The sequence below is a fragment of the Erythranthe guttata genome, chromosome 13 (assembly GCF_056151865.1).
Source record: "Erythranthe guttata isolate IM_541 chromosome 13, IM_541, whole genome shotgun sequence".
Taxonomy (NCBI): domain Eukaryota; kingdom Viridiplantae; phylum Streptophyta; class Magnoliopsida; order Lamiales; family Phrymaceae; genus Erythranthe; species Erythranthe guttata.
The window spans coordinates 1384847-1400799 of record NC_142545.1 but is presented as its reverse complement, the minus strand read 5'-3'; the positions used below and the strand labels follow the sequence as shown (position 1 = coordinate 1400799).

The window sequence follows — 15953 nt, the reverse complement described above, 5'->3', positions numbered from 1 at the left end:
AAATATGAAGGGTGTATATGTTATTAAACCGAAACTTAAGAGACGATAATACAATTTCTACTCCATATTTGGTCAACTTATAAAAAAATTAAAAAAAAAAAAAAATCAATGATCCCAAGTGTTAGTATTATGTAGTGGTATAAATCTAACGGATCAGGTCATAAGTAGCACTCTCGGAAAAATTCCATTTTTTTTTCTTTTCGAAAGTGTAAAACCAATTCCAATTCTGTTCCAAAAAGAATCGTACAAAATCGGAAACCGGAATCTCAAAAATTGGAATGAAAAAATTTGTTCCAAAATCGAAAATTTTCAGATTAGGATCGGCGGAGTTAAAAAAAATTCAATTTATAGTCACCCAAAACATAAAATCCATAGTAATATTGATATTATGAGTGTAATTTTCGGAATGAATCTTTAGAAATTAGATTTTGAATCGTAGAATCTCATATGTATTCCAAATCCGATCTAAGAGATTTCGAGAAATCTAAAAATTGGAATTCAAAATGAAAATATTGTTAAAGAAAAAAGATATGGAATCGGAGTTTCACCCCTAGTATTATGTGATATATACTTGCGGGATGTTGTGTATAATTTTTCAAATTGGAGGGGTCTAGATGTTATTAAACCTAATACCAGGGGATGCAAATATAATATAAAATAATCAAATAAAAAGGATAAACCCCATAAAGAACAACTATCAGTTGTTTTGCAGAATCCAATTTGGGAAAAACCCTAGATTGGATCAGAGAAGAAGAAATGAGCGAAAGGCCCGTGCCGAGAAGGGACAGCCCGTGGGGATTGTCCGACGGCCCGCATCGCGAACCAAAAGCCCACCGATGCAACGATCGTGCTGAAGATGTCATCTATGTATGCAATTTTTTTCGTTTATTTTTTATTTTTTTAATTGTTTTTACAGAAATTTGATTCTTAATTTCAATAATTTAGTTCACCTTGATTTTGCTGTAAGATCTGTGCTGAAATACAAGCTTTAGAAATGAACTTTACTACAGCTGATTGCTGAAATACTTAATGCCCATGGATGAATTTTCTGTGAAGGTGAATTGTACTTTTTGTAATGTAGAAATCTTTGTTGTGTTGTAGTGACGTTGCTTCGAAATCGATGGGTTTTTTTAATTAGATTTATTTAATTCTGCTACTGATTGAAAATTCGGAATCGGTGGGTTTTATTAGATTAATTAAATTCTGCTAGTGATTGAAAATTACTCATTGTTGGTCATTTTCTGCAGTTCAGATTGATTTGATGATTTAGTAACTCGTTTAATCGAAATGAAGGGTGGTTTAATTTGATATATATAAAAAAAATGAAGTCATAATTTTTGAACTCCGCTGGAAATTTGCATATATATATATATATATATATATATATATATATATATATATATATATATATATATATATATATATATATATATATATATATATATATAGAGTCCGCTGGTTCGTCACTGGCTTTTATCATGGAAAGGACAATCATTTGTCCACGACTTTATAAAGTCGGTTTTTCCTATGCGTTACATATTTTGTTTGCTTTTCGAGATTCTGTAGTATTTTTTGAGAAGTACCATGTTATGTTAAAAGCAGAGATGAACCGTTTATTCTTTCTCGAGTAACCTACTCTCGAAAAGCATACAGAAGACTAGTTTTGTTTATTCAGTGTTCGTAATTAGAAAAATAGGGTTCATTTGAGTTTATAATGGAGATGCAAAAATCGATCTCTTGAATTGGAAATTTCGGTTATTTGTGTACTTTACAGGCATTTTTCGAAGGCAATCCATTTAAAACAGTGCCAGGGCCTTTCAAGCTATTTTATCGGTGCATGCGTTCAAAAGTTGGGTACGTTTTTTACCAAACTCGCTGCCCAGTCATCTTCTCTTGTCGGGTCGTATTATTCAACATTCTCTTTTTTTCAAGATATTGTTGTAAACTCTTCTTTAACTCTTGGCATTAAGCATTTTGTTCTGCGGTGATCGTCTATAAGAATATTGTGAAACAGTTTTCTCTTAGTTTTTCATGTTCGTATGTGGATTTTTGTCCTTGATGTTTCTAATTATACGATTAGCTGAGAATTGAATTATATATTTTGTATGCAGGGAAGAGCCGACTGAGCCATTCTACTTCTTGGACCTGGAACCTCCCAAAAGACAAGAAAAACTCGAGGAATGAGGAGTTGAGCCTTTCGATTTTTTACGTGCCTCTTGTTGAACAAGTAACTTGATAATACATGTCTTTTTTTTTTGTCATTATAAATCTAATTATTGTGAAGAGTGATCGATCACTAAGCAGAGTTGATGGTCCATGACTTCTTTTCTGAATAAATGTGTGAGCAGAGTTTGTGTTCGAATTTTACATCAGGATATTGTTTTCGGTAAATTTTCCGAGAATTATGTGCTGAATTTAACGCAATTTTTTAGTTGGGTCTTGAATTTCCTTGAGCTAAAATATAAATCGAAAGCATATTCTGGCTGACAAGTTGTCGTTCGTGTTTGATCTTTAAGCCCTACTTTGAGTGTGTATGGTATGTCACATTATCTGAATTTACACAATCAATGAAATAATAAAAGAATAATGTATAGTGTGACTAGGGGTGAAAGTCGGATGGATCGGATCGGAATTAGCCTTTTCGGAAAATTTCCAAAAAGTTTCGGAAGTACAAAATCAATTCCAATTCCAATTCCAAAATTTTCGGAATCTAAAAATTCATTCCAATTCCAAAAAGCCCGGAAATTTCGGAATTTCGGAAAAAATCGGAAATCACATAAGGTTAAAAATTTCAAAACTTAGCGAAAATTTTCTAAAATATTCATAATTTTCCAAAAATAAGAACATCCACGTCGATAAAAGTAAAACTAATAACTACTAAATTTCAGTTCAAAAAATAAATAAAAATAAGCACAACATAATATCTAATAAAACTTCTAACAACAATTCATTATGTCAAAATCCTAAAAAAAAAATATAGGTATATTTTTCGGAAAAATAAATATTATATAATATTTATTATTTATAGGTGTATATTTAGAAAAAAAATCGGAAATTTTCGGAATTAATTTCGGAAATCAAATCGAATCGGAAATCGGAAATTCCAAATTTATTTTATATAATTCCAATTCCAATCCAAAAAAATCGGAAAAATTCGGAAATCGGAATTTCGGAAGTCGGAATGAAAAAAGTTGTTCCAAAATCGGAACTTTTCGGATCGGAACCGGCGGAAATTGGAATTTCCGTTCCAACTTGCACCCCTAAGTGTGACAATCCCCGGACACGTGATTAAGAAAAATGATTTATTATATTAGTCGACAAACGAGCAAATTATTCCCTACTATACAATCTTGTCAACCCTTCGAACCGAAAAGAAAAAAATGTTCCAAAATCTGCTTCTCCTCGATAATTACTTCTCAAATCGTACTCCTATTGACTTATCCGTGCATCATCGTGTATATTCCTAACTAAAGGTTTTACAAATATGTTGTCAGTATACAAAAAAAAAAAAAAAAACCATTTTAACTGCTCGGAGAGGGCAAATCGGTCCCACTTCGTTCGAGATGCCTTCTAGAAGAATCTTCAGTCTTCCTCCGAAACATTTCCTTAATCTCGACTTCTTTCTTATCCACAAAATCCATCAAATCCTTAAAACTCGTTACCCTCAAATTTCTTCTACTAGGGCGAGCGGGTTCTTCGGGTTGCTCGATGTTGTGGTGACTATCGTCTTCTGCGCTGTACCTGGTGTACTGGAAAAAAACCCGACAGAAGAAGACTGTTAAAGAAACGAAGCACACGATTGCGCATATTAGGAAAAGTCCCCAAAAGCTCTTGAGAGATAATCGGCTGTCTTCAATGGCGGTTGTTTGACTAGAGCATCCTATTTCGTGAGAGAGCCATTTATCGTGTATTCTTTGGAGTTCTCCGTTTTCGGATAGTTGGAGGATTGCGGTTGATAAATCTATTGATAATGGAGAGTCCCTTTGGAATGCCTAAAAAATCATTTTTAATGTGAAGTTAGGATATATATATACGTATAATCATATATAGATATATTGTCGAGTACTAAAACTTATATAAGCAAATGTGAAACTCATCGGGGCGGCAACCGTTGCATTTAGGGATGAAATTCGGACGGACTGGATCAGAATTAGTGATTTTGAAAATTGAAAATCATTTTTTTCAGAAGTAAAAAAACTAATTTTAGTTTTACTCCAAAAAATTCCGGATATCAGACGATCGTATCTGAATTAGCACTTTTAGAAAAATAACGGTTTTTTTTTCTGAAGTGAAATTAAATTCAATTTCGTTCTAAGAACAAATCGGAAAAGAACTTGTTCCAAAATAGAATTTTTTCGGACCGGAATCAACGGATTAGGAAAATTCCACTTTTTAATAGTATAAGTGTAATATTTGGAAACAAAAATGGAATTTTCGAAAGAACTTCTGGAAATTAAAATCAAACCGGAAATCGGAATCTCATACATATTCCAATTCCAATAAAAAAAATGAAATTTTGGAAATCGGAATGAAAAATATTACTCCATAATCGTAAACTTCCGGATCGGAATTGGTAGAAATCAGAAATTCCATTCCAATTTCCACCCTGTGTAATATCAATTCCAAACCTGAACCTTTTTTAGAAAAATCGACAATTGGAATAAAAACTGCTGTCCAAAATTGGAACTTTTTTTTTATCGGAATCAGCAAATTTCAAAACTTCTATTCCGATTCCCACCGTTAATTTATATCCAATCCTCTACTAGCTCCTTCTCTAGCTACGTTTCCAACTAAACAAAAACAATATAATAAAATAAAAATACTTACGAATCCCCATCCAGTCTTAGTGAACTCTCGTCCGACAGTACTGTACGAGCACTTTGTGCTCGCCAAAAAAAGCTCAACGTAAGGAAGCTCGTCAACAATGGCAGCCACACCACCACCGCTCGGACCTTGTTCCAACGCCTGAAGATATTCGTCTTGGCTTTTCAATATTCTCAGCCTCGACTCTGCTACATTCAGCTCGTTTATAAGATATCTATACGCAAACGAACCGTCTTGTATCCCTATCGGATCGGAACTCGAGATTAACGTATCTATTCCTTGAATTCTCGACGAGAGTTGTTGTACTGTGAGGATCGAAGTTAAACTAGCTGTGTAGCTCGAGTTTATAATCAGCACTACGAAAAGCCATAGGATTAGAACCGAACGCCCCAATGTGCTCACCGTATTTTCTCCTGCAAAAAAAATTAATAATAATAAAAAAGAATGAATTTATTGATAATTTCGAGATTATTAAATGTCGATAAGCAGATTGTAATTGTAACTTACTGTGTGAGAAGAACATTGTTGAGAAACTAAACCTGAAATAAATCGAAACATATTCAATGAGGAAAAAATCTAACAATGAAAAAAATCGGAATATTTAGGGTTTATTGCATTTAGCACCCCTGTGTTTGCTCTAATTGTCAAAAAACTCCACGTATTTCAAATATTAGCAAAATCCCAATTATGATTCAATTTTATTAGCAAACTACCCCTAAAATGCGCCATTTAGGGGGTTTTGTGCTAATATTTATAACAAGAGGAGGTTTTTTTAGCAATTCGGTACAACACAGGGGTACTAAAGCAAGGAATAACAATGTACAATACAACATTGAGCTAGTATCAAGATTGAACATAGACTTGGGGAAGTATACTAACCAAAAAATTGTTATAAGTTGCTGACGTGGCGAACCTCGAAACTCGGTGTTCGTCCGATGCTCGAGAATCCAAACAACAGCCCCCACGAGGAGAAAGAATATTCCCGTCACCCCCCACATTTGCCACGTGAACGGCATTAGAAATGCCCACGGACTCGATTTACTCTGCTTCACCGGAGCCACCACAACTAAACCCGATTCCATATAAGGCTGCGTAAAATCCACAATCCTCGTTCGATTTGTAGTAATCGTCACATCTCCAACCGACGCATCATATTTCTACAAAAAAAAACCCAAAATAAATTAAATCAAGAATTCGAAGGTTTCAATATACTAGGGGTAAAACCAGAAAAAAACTATGCTCACATTTTGCGCCACGTCATTCACGAGATCATTATAAGAAGGGTTTCTCAAACCATCTCCATATAAGATATATTGATGAGGAACAGGGTAAGCTAACAACGCGACCGCGGCTTCGAATACGTCGATGCAGTAGCCTTTCGCGCCCATCGGTCCTTTATCCTTCGTCACGAATTCGGGATAACTTATCCGATAAGGCACTGCAATTTTTAGAGGCTTCCCATTATTAGGGAACACCCATCCCCGAGGCTTCACCGTAGTTTCCCCGGGCCATATCGCACTGTATAAATGCTGACTAGTGATGGAATTATTCGGCGGCATTGCGTATAAACTTTCCGGTGGAACAATAGAAAGACCCGAGTAATTCGACCAATAACCGAGCCTCCGGGACCCGCTTCCGCCGTAGTTGAGAATATCGAAAGCTGGGTTGATTAGATTCTTGTCCGAATCGAAACGAACCTCTCCAGTTAGGCCGGTGAAGTTCGTTGCAGTTAGAATGTTAAGCAATTTCTCGCCTTGGTCGAAAATACGAAGGGAAGTGAAATCAAGGGTAGTATTGTTATTTTCTTGCAGTTTCGGATCATCGGAGAAGCTGATATTTTCGCCGCTAATCAAGAAAGTATCGAGCGCTTTAGCGAGCAACCAAACGGAGTCGTAAGCGTATAAAGCGTACGAATTGAATTTCGAAGATTCTTTATTTTTGAAGCTAGTCTTGAGGTCCGATTCTCGAGTGTAATGACGAAGAGAGACAACGCCTTGTATAAGATCGTTTTTACTCGAATCGATCGTGTCCAAAGAATCGAGAAAACAAGGAAGCCAATCGGTGGCTATCCAAACGTAGCCACTCCCCATCATTCCGAGTCTTTTAGCTACCGCGAAAATATTCAGACCCGAATCTGGATTCACGTGTACGACAAAAACTCGTGATTCCAAAAGATTCGCTTTTACTAACAAGTTGTCCAAATCGGTTATCGAAGCTGTGGGACTAAAGGCTGCCTTGTAAGAAATCCTGGCACGTTTTTTCACGAGTGCGTCGCCTAATGCCGAAATTCCGTTTCTGCCGTAATCGTTGTCTACAAATACTGCAACGACTTCTTTCCATCCGAAATAGACTACTAAATCTGCAATTGCGTTCATTTGGAAATAATCGCTTATTGTGGTTCGAAGGAAGTAAGGGTATTGAAGAGACGAAAGTGTGGGGTCCGTTGCACCGAAGGATAAAAGAGGTACGTGGAGTTCGTTCATGAAGTGGGAAATTACGTGGGCTATCCCTGAGGATTGTGGTCCGATCGCTGCTACTATTTTCTTCTCCAGCAGCTGCATAGCTACACAAGAGTATAATGAGGACCCGTCAAAAATTTCGTCGATTTTTTTTTTTCGTGGCTAAATCATCGATTTTTGGTGGCCTTGTACTACGACGAAAAAAGCATGTTAAAATCGAGCATTTTCAGTCAGAGCAAAGATGTGAGAAAGAAGACGATAAAAAACACGAAAACGAAGTAATATCAAGAACATGAATTAACATTTCCAACAACAAAAAAAACTAATATCGTACAATCTTAAGACATGTTTATGTAAGAGGACTTTTTTCTCCAGCAACTACATAGTTACACGAGTCAACGAGGCCGTGTCAAAAAAAAGTTCTCGATTTTTTTTTCTTTTTTTTTTTTGTGGTTAAATCATCAATTTTTCATGGAATTTTACTAAAAGAAATACACAAGTTAAAATCGAGCATTGTCAATTAAATCAAAGACGTGCAAACGAAGACGATAAAAAAAAAATGAAAAACGGAGTATACATCAAGAACATTAACTAACATTTTGATCAATCCTAGATAAAAAAAGACTAGTTTTTTACAATATTTAGAGGGCATTTCTCCATTGGGACGGAAGACGATTAAAAAAAACACGTAGATAGATTGATTAATTAATTAATTACCTTCGACAGTGCCAAGAAATCCACTGCAATTAGTGTCCTGCAAAACAAGGTTGAGCATTGCACCTTTAAGAATGGTGGTGTCGGAATTTACGTCATCGATTGCAGCAACTAGAGCTGGTCCAGCTGACCTTCCAATGGCGGAATTTACAGTGTACAAAGCTCCAATATCTATCACTCTTTTTTTCTCTTCAGACACAAGTACAACACTTGAATTTTCTGTTTGCCCAATAATAACTTCCATGCCAACCCACAAACAAGAAATCAAGAAAACCAGAACCCTCCTCGTACAGAAACAAGACTCCATTTTTAGGCGGTTAAACAGTTTAAAAATCTTGACTTTACAACACCATTTTTCTTACAAGAGGAATCAAACAAACACCTGCTATAAAAAAAAAGAAAAAAAAAATAATATAAAAAAAAAAGATCCTCAAAAAACCCAGAATAATCTTGAATTTACACCACCATTTTTCGTACAAGAGAAATCAAAGAAACACCTGCTAAATAAAATAAATAAATAAAAACCTTAAAAACCCAGAATAATCTTGAATTTACACCACCATTTTTCTTACAAGAGAAATCAAACAAACACCTGCTAAAAAATAAAAATAAATAAATAAATAATCCTCAAAAAAGCCAGAATAATCTTGAATTCACACCACCATTTTTCTTGCAAGAGAAATCAAACAAACACTTGCTATAAAAATAAAAAATAAATAAAAAAATTATAAAAAACCCCTCAAAAACCCAGAAAAATCTTGAATTTACAACACCGTTTTTCTTACAAGAGAAATCAAACAACCACCAGCAAAAAAAAAAAAAAAAAAAACCCAGAATAATTTATTACAAGAGGAATCAAACAAACAACCTGCTAAAAAAAGAAACCTCAAAAAACCCAGATTTTTGTTTTAGTCAGAGGTTTAAGATTTTTTTTTATTTTTCTATTTTACAAATGCTAAGTTAGCAACCAATAAATTATAAATCAAGAAGATATGAAGGGGGTTTAAAATTTAACAGACAGTAAAAGATGGGGGGCCAGCCGAAGGGGGGGTGGGGGGGGCAGATTTTGACAAATTAATAACCCTTATTCAAATACAACTACTTCATTGGGTAATAATATAAGTTATATAACCGATGATATATGTTATTCATCAAAAAAAAAAAAAAATAACCGATGATATATGTATATATATATGTATCCAGATAAAGACAAAAACCAAGTTGCACATCAGACTTTTTGATTCCCATTTGAAGTAAGGAGAGAGGGACAAACATCCATAAATAAATAAATAAATAATAAGAACGTGGATTAAAATATGTTTGATTATAATATTATTAATATTCTTACATACATCCTAGAACGTCTTCTTCTTGAAGACAGCACAGAACCAAGTCACGTAGACATTAGATTACAAAAGATTATTATTAGCTAATCATTGCAAGAACTTGTTAATGAAGGTGGTTAATTAATTAATTAATTAATTAATATGGATAATATTAATTAATTAATAAAATACAAGTTGGGTTCGTTTGTCAATAGATTTTTGCAATCTGAACGCAGACACACGGACCACGTAGTCGGTAGGTGGCAACTTGTTGGGCATGCAGTAATGTTGCCTCAAGTTTGAACATTTCTAAAGGCTTTTTGTTTGTGCGTGTGTTTTTGTGTGTGTTCGTGCGTGTTTTTATCGGGGTGTGTGTGTGTGTGTTTTGGCAACTATATTGTATACGAGTCAAGATAATTAATTAGCTTTTTTATATGGGTATGGTCATGGGGCGGGTTTTGGAAAATCTGCACCTGTCTCGCTAGCAAATTTTTCCACCAGTGCCCATTGTTGAGTTGGGAAATTTGTTTCAGGATGGACTTAAATTTTCGGGGGTTGGGGGCAGAGCCACCGAATTTTTTTTATGATTTTTTTGTGACAAATCAGAAAATTGGAAAAGAAAAAAAGGAAATGTAAAAAAAATTATCTTTTTTTTGCATTAATTTGAATTTTTGGTGGACTAATTAATAAAAATTGGGATTTTTTTTGTATTAATTTAAATTTTGGGTGAGCTAATTAATAAAACTTGGGGCTTTTCTTGTATTAATTTTAATTTTAGGTGGACTAATTAATAAAAATTTGGATGGACTGAATAGATATATATGTATAATATAGAGTAAAAAATATAAATTTAGGGGGGCTTGACTCCACCTTTGCCCAAGGGTGGACTCTCCACTTCCTGTACCCGTTGTGTGTATGATTTTATAAAACCCACTCACGCACCATATATAACACGCCCCGTACCCACTCCGACTTGTACCCGTAATTTTTATTTTATTTTATTTTATTTTATATTTTGAATTTATTAAAGTGAGATATCTCTAAAAAATAGTAGTTAATAATGTAAAAAATATATGAAATTAATAACAACATATAAACAGGTTGATACAAGGTAGATAATTGTGCATATATTCAAAACCCATACTCACTACGAGTGAAATTTTTAAAACACGTACCCACACCATTAGCTAACGGGATGGAGATTATCCAGTAAATTCGGGACGGGACGGGTACCCAGTGGGTAGGGTTAAATTGCCATAAATTGCCATCCCTACTTGTACAAAAGATGGAATTAGAAAGCTTAAAAAGGCTAGTTAATATTAGTCTTCTTAGCTAGGAAAAGAATGATTCTTTGTTATCTATTTTAACTAACTTCACCGACTACTTGTCTGATATTTAATTAATTAATTAATTTTATTTCTTTTAACTATTTGCATTGCTTGTTAAATACCCTCATAGTAAACTTTTAAGTTCTTTCTTATTTCGTGTCTTATGGCTTCCTTTTGTAACCGTATATTATACACTCAAATCTTGTACTAAAAAGCGAAATTTCTCATCCACAGTGTCCCAATTTCTTGGTCCGACAAGTATTTGATGGAGGAATGTAAATCATGATTACTTAACAGCATGTCAGGGTAACGGACCCGGACATGGTGCTCACAAGGAATCAACCCTCATTGGAGTTGAAATTCTCACACTGTGGCTGGCATAATTCGATCCTAGAACCATGTGCCAGCATTATACACTCAAATCTCAATCCTTGTTAGGAGAGTTAATGTTTGACAGTGATGATGCTAGAGATAGATCACCTTAGATAATTGTAGGATGAGCTAGAAGAGCAGAGTGGATCACTGGCTCACGAGCTTGATGACCTTGAGATACCTACGATCATAGAACACGTAAACTAAGCCGGGGGTTGATCCGACGGAAACTCCTCTGACGCTCAAGTCAGACGTGTGGATAGAAGAAATAGTCCAGAGAATACATGTGGAAGTATTGCTCAGATAATAGGACGTACCTTAAGGAACGAGTTCAAATCTTTATTTATACCTCATTGATTGGGCTGAAGTTTAATTAGTTGAGATTGTCGGACAAAAACCTTATTTGAAGGTGATAGGGCCTCGGTAGTAGTGGTCGTCAATATTGGGCTCGTGGCCCAGTAGGCAAAGAAATTGTTGTCCTATTGGGTTGGCCCAACTAGGCATATCATTAAGCCCCCCACTCTCGAGTCGATGTGGAGGCCATGTTGAAGTGGGTACCAGATCGTGTCGAGAGTAAAAATTGTAGTGGTCGCTCGTTGGCGTATGGCCTGATGGTGTGCGAAAATGCGTTGGAGCGTGTGTCGGAGGGGCGTCAAGGCGCGTTGGCGCGTAGCGAGACCAAGTTGTCGCGATGTAAGTTACTTGAGTCGTCGGTGTTGTCCTGCGACGATGTAGTAGCGCAGAGCGAGTTATCTCCTCGTTGGAGTTGTCTCTTCGCAGGGTAAGAGAGTTGATCGAGTTATCTCCTCGTGGGAGTTGTCTCGTCGCTGTTGGCCGAAAACCTACACGCAAGTACACGTATCGTACAAGTAATATAGTGGACTAAAAGTCCGGATATCGAACCCACAGGGAATATTTAATTATCTAATCCTAGACGCTAAATTCTACCAATTATTATCAAGCCCACCCTACACAGTCGAATTTTAGAGAGAATTAACTAAATTAAATTAAAAGGCAAATTAAAACGACAAAGCAAGAAAGCAAATTAAACACGAAGATTTATCAGAGTTAACGAGCCTAGGATTTTATTCTTCCCCCTATGTGATTATTACTCCCACAATTCTTTCAATTATGCAAGCAATTAACCCAGATTATTAACCTCAGATGCTAAAATAATCATAACCCGCTTCCGCGTGTATTACGATTCTAATACTCTAGATTCAATTACTATATTCCTATGCAATTAATTCTAGAACACAGCATTAAGCACAAATCTCAATAATGGCTACCTAAGAGATTAACTATATTCCTATGTTAATACCACAAAGGCTCTTCTACCACAGTTCTAATTATTAACCCGATCTTCCGATTCATGCGATTAACAATAACATAAAAGCATATAAGTTGATCAAGTTCATGCACTTAATAAAACAAGTAGAAGAAATAATCTGGAATTAAAACTTGCATAAAATCATAGAAAAAGGTTCATAAATCCCACATAGGGTACCAAACAAAATCCTAGAAATAAGAAATTTAGCTACTCATGATTAAAGGTAAAACACAAATAAAATAAATCATAAACGATAAATCGTTGCTTAGAGTCTTCGAATTCTTCGTCTTCGTTATTGCTTTGTTGCTCTTGAAATTGCGTAAAAAAAGTTTTTCAATTGTGTGCTTGGATTGGTCTTATATAGGGTGAAGAATTTAGGGAAGAAGGCAGTTTCCTTGTGCAATTAAAATCCCTTTACTGCGCCACCTCGACCATCCGGACGGCCGTGTGAGATTTACGCCTGAAATCCGCACGGCTGCGCGGTCTTCAATTCTTCAGAAATCTGATTTTTTCACTTTTGGCCCACTTTTTCTCCGAATTTGCAGTTTTCACCCCATAAGTTGCCAATTCTTCAATTTGCACCTAAAATACAAATAACAACCATTTTAAGCACCAATTATCATTAAAACACACCAAAAGCTCCAATTAAAATGTACAATTAAGTTTATAAATATACACTTAACAGTCGCAGGGTAATATCTCCTCGTGGGAGTTGTCTCGCGATAATGTAGTAGCACGGAGCGAGTAATCTCCTCGTGGGAGTTGTTATTTATTGACATTGTCAATATTTTGACGCTTTGCTTGTATGTGTTTACATATAGCCTTGTGCGTGATGTACTTGAGGAGGGGATCAGGCTCTCAAGATTTTTTTTATGGGGATCGTGCCCCTTGTTAGATCTCGTGGGTCGTAAGTATGTTTGGACCGTGGCCACGTTTTAATGAAGGACCCGTCGAAAACAAGTAGATAAATTTGAGAAGTCAAGCTGGCGAGGCTATATAGATTCCCATAATATCTCTAAGTATTTCTGGGGTTGTAATCGTGTTAACTTGAGCTTGCGATTATGTAGTGAATTGCGGGCGAGTTGTCTCCTCGTGGGAGTTGTCTCGCAGCGAAGTTGTAAGATCGAGCGAGTTGTCTCCTCGTGGGAGTTTTGTCTCGCTGCTGGTTCGTAGTACCGAGGGAGTTGGCTCCTCGTGGGAGTTGCCTCGCAACGGGTTTGTAGGACCGAGCGAGTTTGCTCCTCGTGGGAGTTGTCTCGCAACGGGTTCATAGGTTCGAGCGAGTTGACTCATCGTGGGAGTTGTCCCGCTGCGGGTCGTAATTCTGAGCAAGTTGACTCCTCGTGGAAGTTGTCTCGCAAGCCCCCACTCTCGATTCGATGTGGGAGCGAAATCGAAAAAGATACCGGATCGTGTCGAGGGTAGATCGTTGTAGTGTTCCATTAATCGTTGGTGTGGCGTGGTGAAATAATAATTTGTATTTATCCATTTGGGAGCGCGCGCCATTTGGTGAGGCACATTGGAGAGCGCGCGTGATTTGGTGGAGCGTGTTGAAATTCTCGCGCGATTTGGTGAAGCGAGTCAAAATCTACACGCGATTTGGTGGAGAGTACTGAGAGTTCGCGCGCGCTCTGAGGTAGGGAGAGGCGGCGCGCTTTGGAGGACGCGCAGTGGGGGCTGAGGTGCCTTGGAGGAGGCGCGCATTGGGACGCGCGGTAGGTTACTGATGTGCATTGAATTTGTTCGCACATGGGTAGGCGCGCGCATTTAATGCAAGGAGAGAGATAGAGGAGCTGTGAAGAAATTCATTAGGAGGCGCGCGCAATTAATGTAGGAGAGAGAGAGAGAGAGAGAGAGATGGGTGGCGTAGCTAGGTAGGCGCGTGGCTGGCACGCGCGCCTGCTGTACTGCTCTCTTCACCCTTTTTTTTTTTTGGGGTTTGATGTCCACCCCTTGGGGATGATGTTCTATTGTTTGAGTAGGGAGACCATATCCTACCCTTGAGATGGGATGTGAAACCCTTGGGGTTGAAAGGTTAAGGGGATGTATCACCCTTGAGATGTGATGTCCAACCATTGGGATGAGATGGCAAAACTTGGGGTGAGATTTCCCCTAGCTCAGGATGAGGCGATCACGAAACCCTGTTATGGTTTTGAAGGACTCCAAATGTCGTCGTAAGGGAGAAGCATTGCCTCTTGGAGGTGAATGTGGGCGTTGTTTCCCAATTCGTATTTCTCGGCGATGAGTGATTTGATGTATTCGGAATTGAGGGTTCGATGTAAATGCCCACGACACACTCGCTTGGTGGTCGTTACCTTGTAGCCGTGGTTGTGCTACGGGTGGAGCCGTAGGAGGAGTGTTGCTCCTACTATGGCGATGTATTGTGTCATTGCTTCAGTGGCAGCACGAGTTGAAGCTTTCGCGGTCATATGTTGAAGATCATCTTCGGTTATCTGAACCGTTAGAGGAGCAAGGACAAGTGGATCATGTTGAGGACCCAGTGGGGCCTCGGGAGGAGGAGCGTTGACTCCCGTTGTGGTGATATATATATGGTGCCACAGCTTCAGTGGCACGAGTTGAAGCTTCGGCAATGAAACGCTAAAGGTCCTCCTCGGTTATCTGAACCGTTCGAGGAGCAAGTAGAAGTTGATCATGTTGAAGCTTCCGCGATCATACGCTGAAGGTCCTCTTTGGTTATCTAAACCGTTCGAGGAGCAATGAGAAGTTGATCATGTTGAGGACCCAGTGGGGCCTCGCGAGGAGGAGCGTTAGCTCCTGCTATAGCGATGTATGGTGCCACTACTTCAGTGGCAACACGAGTTGAAGCTTGCGCGATCATACGCTGAAGGTTTTCATCGGTTATGTGAACCGTTCGAGGAGCAAGTAATAGTTGATCTTGTTGAAGCTTTCGCGATTATAAGCTGAAGTTCTTCTTTCGGTTATCGGAACCGTTCAAGGAGCAAAGAGAAGTTGATCCTATTGAGGACCCAGTGGGGTCTCGCGAGGATGAACTTGTGTTGAATCCCGAATGCGGGGAGGGGGAATCGACAAGCCAGAGCCTCCATGAGGTGGGAGGTTGTTAGCGTTGAAGGGCCTTCTCAGTTATCTGAACCGTTCGAGGGGCGGGAAGAAGTGGATCATGTTGATGATCTAGTGGGACATCACGATGAGGGTCTCGTGGTGGATCCCAAGCACGAGGATGATGAAGTGGCAAGTCAGAGCCTCCACGAGGTGGGTGGTTGTTAGCAGTGTCACAATCCCCTCTTAGTAAATGTCTCAAGGCCATCATGCGCGCTACGGGACTATGTCTGCCTTCCCACAGACAGCGCCAAAATGATGATGCTAGAGATAGATCACCTTTAATAGTTGTAGGATGAGCTAGAAGACCAGAGTGGATCACTGGCTCACGAGCTTGATGACCTTGAGATACCTGCAATCATAGAACACGTAAACTAAGCCGGGGGTTGATCCGGCGGAAACCCCTCCGACGCTCAAGTCAGACGTGCGGATAGAAGAAATAGTCCAGAGAATACAGGTGGAAGTATTGCTCAGATAATAGGACGTACCTTAAGGAATGAGTTCAAATCTTTATTAATACCCC

At 37.9% G+C, this 15953-nt stretch overlaps 2 protein-coding genes across 5 annotated transcripts; one reads left to right on the top strand and one right to left on the bottom strand.

The window, feature by feature from the left end:
- Positions 1–677: 677 nt before the first annotated feature.
- LOC105972027 (hexokinase-1 protein) lies at positions 678–2431 on the top strand. The gene is made up of 3 exons (XM_012996962.2): positions 678–867; positions 1775–1854; positions 2112–2431. The coding sequence occupies exons 1-3, from the start codon at positions 757–759 to the stop codon at positions 2182–2184; spliced, it is 264 nt and encodes an 87-aa protein (XP_012852416.2). The 5' UTR covers positions 678–756; the 3' UTR covers positions 2185–2431.
- Positions 2432–3288: 857 nt separating this feature from the next.
- Positions 3289–9093, bottom strand: LOC105972077 (glutamate receptor 3.4). Of its 4 annotated transcripts, none has more exons than XM_088811338.1 (7): positions 8866–8981; positions 8001–8379; positions 6069–7387; positions 5704–5981; positions 5332–5363; positions 4828–5237; positions 3289–3992 (listed from the first exon to the last, which is right to left on the bottom strand). In XM_088811338.1, the coding sequence occupies exons 2-7, from the start codon at positions 8302–8304 to the stop codon at positions 3522–3524; spliced, it is 2814 nt and encodes a 937-aa protein (XP_088667464.1). In that variant the 5' UTR covers positions 8305–8379; positions 8866–8981; the 3' UTR covers positions 3289–3521. The 4 variants fall into 4 exon arrangements, with proteins under 4 accessions (XP_088667464.1, XP_088667466.1, XP_012852463.2 ...); XM_088811340.1 differs by having other exon boundaries at positions 6069–7379; positions 8866–8962; XM_012997009.2 differs by having other exon boundaries at positions 8001–9093.
- Positions 9094–15953: the final 6860 nt, after the last annotated feature.

Coding starts and splice junctions, on each gene's coding strand:
- LOC105972077 (XM_012997009.2), bottom strand. CDS start 8,304: ATGGAGTCTTGTTTCTGTACGAGGAGGGTTCTGGTTTTCTTGATTTCT. Junction 5,364..5,703: donor CAACTTATAACAATTTTTTG/GTTAGTATACTT, acceptor GATTTATTTCAG/GTTTAGTTTCTCAACAATGT. Junction 3,993..4,827: donor CTAAGACTGGATGGGGATTC/GTAAGTATTTTT, acceptor ATGATTTTTTAG/GCATTCCAAAGGGACTCTCC.
- LOC105972027 (XM_012996962.2), top strand. CDS start 757: ATGAGCGAAAGGCCCGTGCCGAGAAGGGACAGCCCGTGGGGATTGTCC. Junction 868..1,774: donor GTGCTGAAGATGTCATCTAT/GTATGCAATTTT, acceptor TGTACTTTACAG/GCATTTTTCGAAGGCAATCC. Junction 1,855..2,111: donor TGCATGCGTTCAAAAGTTGG/GTACGTTTTTTA, acceptor TTTTGTATGCAG/GGAAGAGCCGACTGAGCCAT.